This window comes from Perkinsus marinus (genome assembly GCF_000006405.1).
Source record: "Perkinsus marinus ATCC 50983 genomic scaffold scf_1104296934368, whole genome shotgun sequence".
In the NCBI taxonomy this organism is placed as follows: domain Eukaryota; phylum Perkinsozoa; order Perkinsida; family Perkinsidae; genus Perkinsus; species Perkinsus marinus.
In genome coordinates, this window is record NW_003214825.1 from 231,472 (window position 1) to 233,258 (window position 1,787).

The 1,787-nt window shown below is 47.4% G+C and overlaps 1 protein-coding gene across 1 annotated transcript in view; it reads right to left on the reverse strand.

Annotated features, from left to right (window-relative positions):
* The window catches only part of Pmar_PMAR022606 (hypothetical protein), a gene marked incomplete at its 5' end in the record, with an annotated part of 3,245 nt that extends 1,722 nt beyond the window's left edge, over window positions 1-1,523 (reverse strand). Inside the window, one exon of the mRNA XM_002784914.1 lies at window positions 935-1,523. Within this exon, the coding sequence (XP_002784960.1) occupies window positions 935-1,523 (589 nt within the window). The remainder of the gene's footprint in view (window positions 1-934) is intronic.
* Window positions 1,524-1,787: the final 264 nt, after the last annotated feature.

Below are 1,787 nucleotides of genomic sequence, written 5' to 3' on the forward strand. Positions count from 1 at the left end.
GAGATAGTCAGGGACTCTGATCCAACATGGAATGCAATGACATGCCATGTCAGCTGATGATGGCTCGAATGAGCGCTCGATGTATATCTATGCTAAGCCATCCCAAGTTCTCAATGTAGAATCTTCTAATGAACGTTTGAATGGAAGCTCCCACTTCAAGGCCTTTCCAGAGGAAGTCTACTGATTTCAAATGAAGTAGTCCTCCAAATCTAAGCTAGGGATGGAATACGATGATCTACAGTCCCGTCATGTGCAACGCGGCGCTACTGGCGTCATGATGCAGCATAAAGGAGGAATCGAACGAGTTACTGTTGACGGTCGCTGGTATATGAGTTCACTCGCATATATGACCAACACGATCCGCGGCAAAATTCGTAGTAGTTGATTCAGCAAACAGGAAGTTCTCAGATGCAATAAAATGCAAATGCAAATGCTAAACACCAACTTCATGACAACCGTCACATGTGAAAATCGAATATCTGGTTCGTCAGACTGGCATACCTTCTAATCTCGCAAAATATGCAACCATATGTCTTATACATGTTCTCGACAACTGTGACTGTTGGAAAGCAACGAGAACGATAAGCGCGCCTCATATGCTCAAGACCCGAGACCACCATAAAGAATAGTGAATCACTATTAGTGGTAGTTATAGTCCTTGACTATCCGGAACGCGGGGGAAATTTGAATGGGATTTGAATATGAGAGAGGAGAGTGCCCTTCTGGTAGGAGATCTGTAAATCATCTGTGAGCAAGTGGAAACCCAGAGAGACATAGGCTACGAAGCTCCACGCTTCTTCCGCCGGAATGTAAACGTTCTTGACAAAAACCTCTATGCTCGAGTTCAGTGGACCGCTGGTGTTGGCCGCCTGGATGTCCACCGAAAGCTCATGATTACTATTCATGAATGTGTTCGAATTTACATACGCATGGCCTTGGCCCTGCTTCTCCGCTTGCACCGTACCAAAGTGAGGGACAGTTACCCAGGTTTGCAGGGAAACCGGGAAGTCGATTACCTTCCAGGAAGCAGCATCATACCCACCGTTCTTCGAGATAGTTGGCACACTTAACTGAACTTCAACTGAGATGCCACAGAAAATATCAAATTTCCAGATATTCACACCAGAGACATAAATACCCACATCGGCCGGGCTCGAGTCCGACGCGAGAAGCACTCCAAGCTCGAGGTCGAGCGTTTTCCAGTCACCCTTACTAGAGACGAGCCGTGTGCCGCCATTGACTTGATTGGAATCCTCGAGGATGAACGCGCAATAGGTCCACCCGTCGTTATGACTCAAGCAATTATCGGGAACCTCCTTCACCACCTGCATACGAAGAGAGCGTGGCTCGGGGATGTGGATCGTCTTGCCAGTGATATCGTCAACCATGAAGGCATCAGCGAGAACAAGAGTCATCACTGTCACCAGCATGAGGATGATGTTGGGAGTTCTTGTAGCGTTGGAGGTCTTCGTTGTCTGGGAATCTACCTCGCAGTCCTGCCTGGCCCCAGGAGTATTATTCATAACTTCGTAGTGAGGAAAAAAGTGAAACCTTGATCGTCAGATGATGGCGTAGAATCTACAGTATACTGAACTAACTCCTCGGGATTATGACGTGTCAGAAGTGTGTCCTAAGGAATGTGCGCGCGAGTTCCCCACAAAGCGTTTGTGCGGACTGAATTTTGTGCGCCCGAGGACGTGTGGGTTCATGCAAACACACGACATACAACCGAGGATTACTTCAGAACTCCCTGTTCCCTATTTTATCGACAGTTATCATGTTACTGG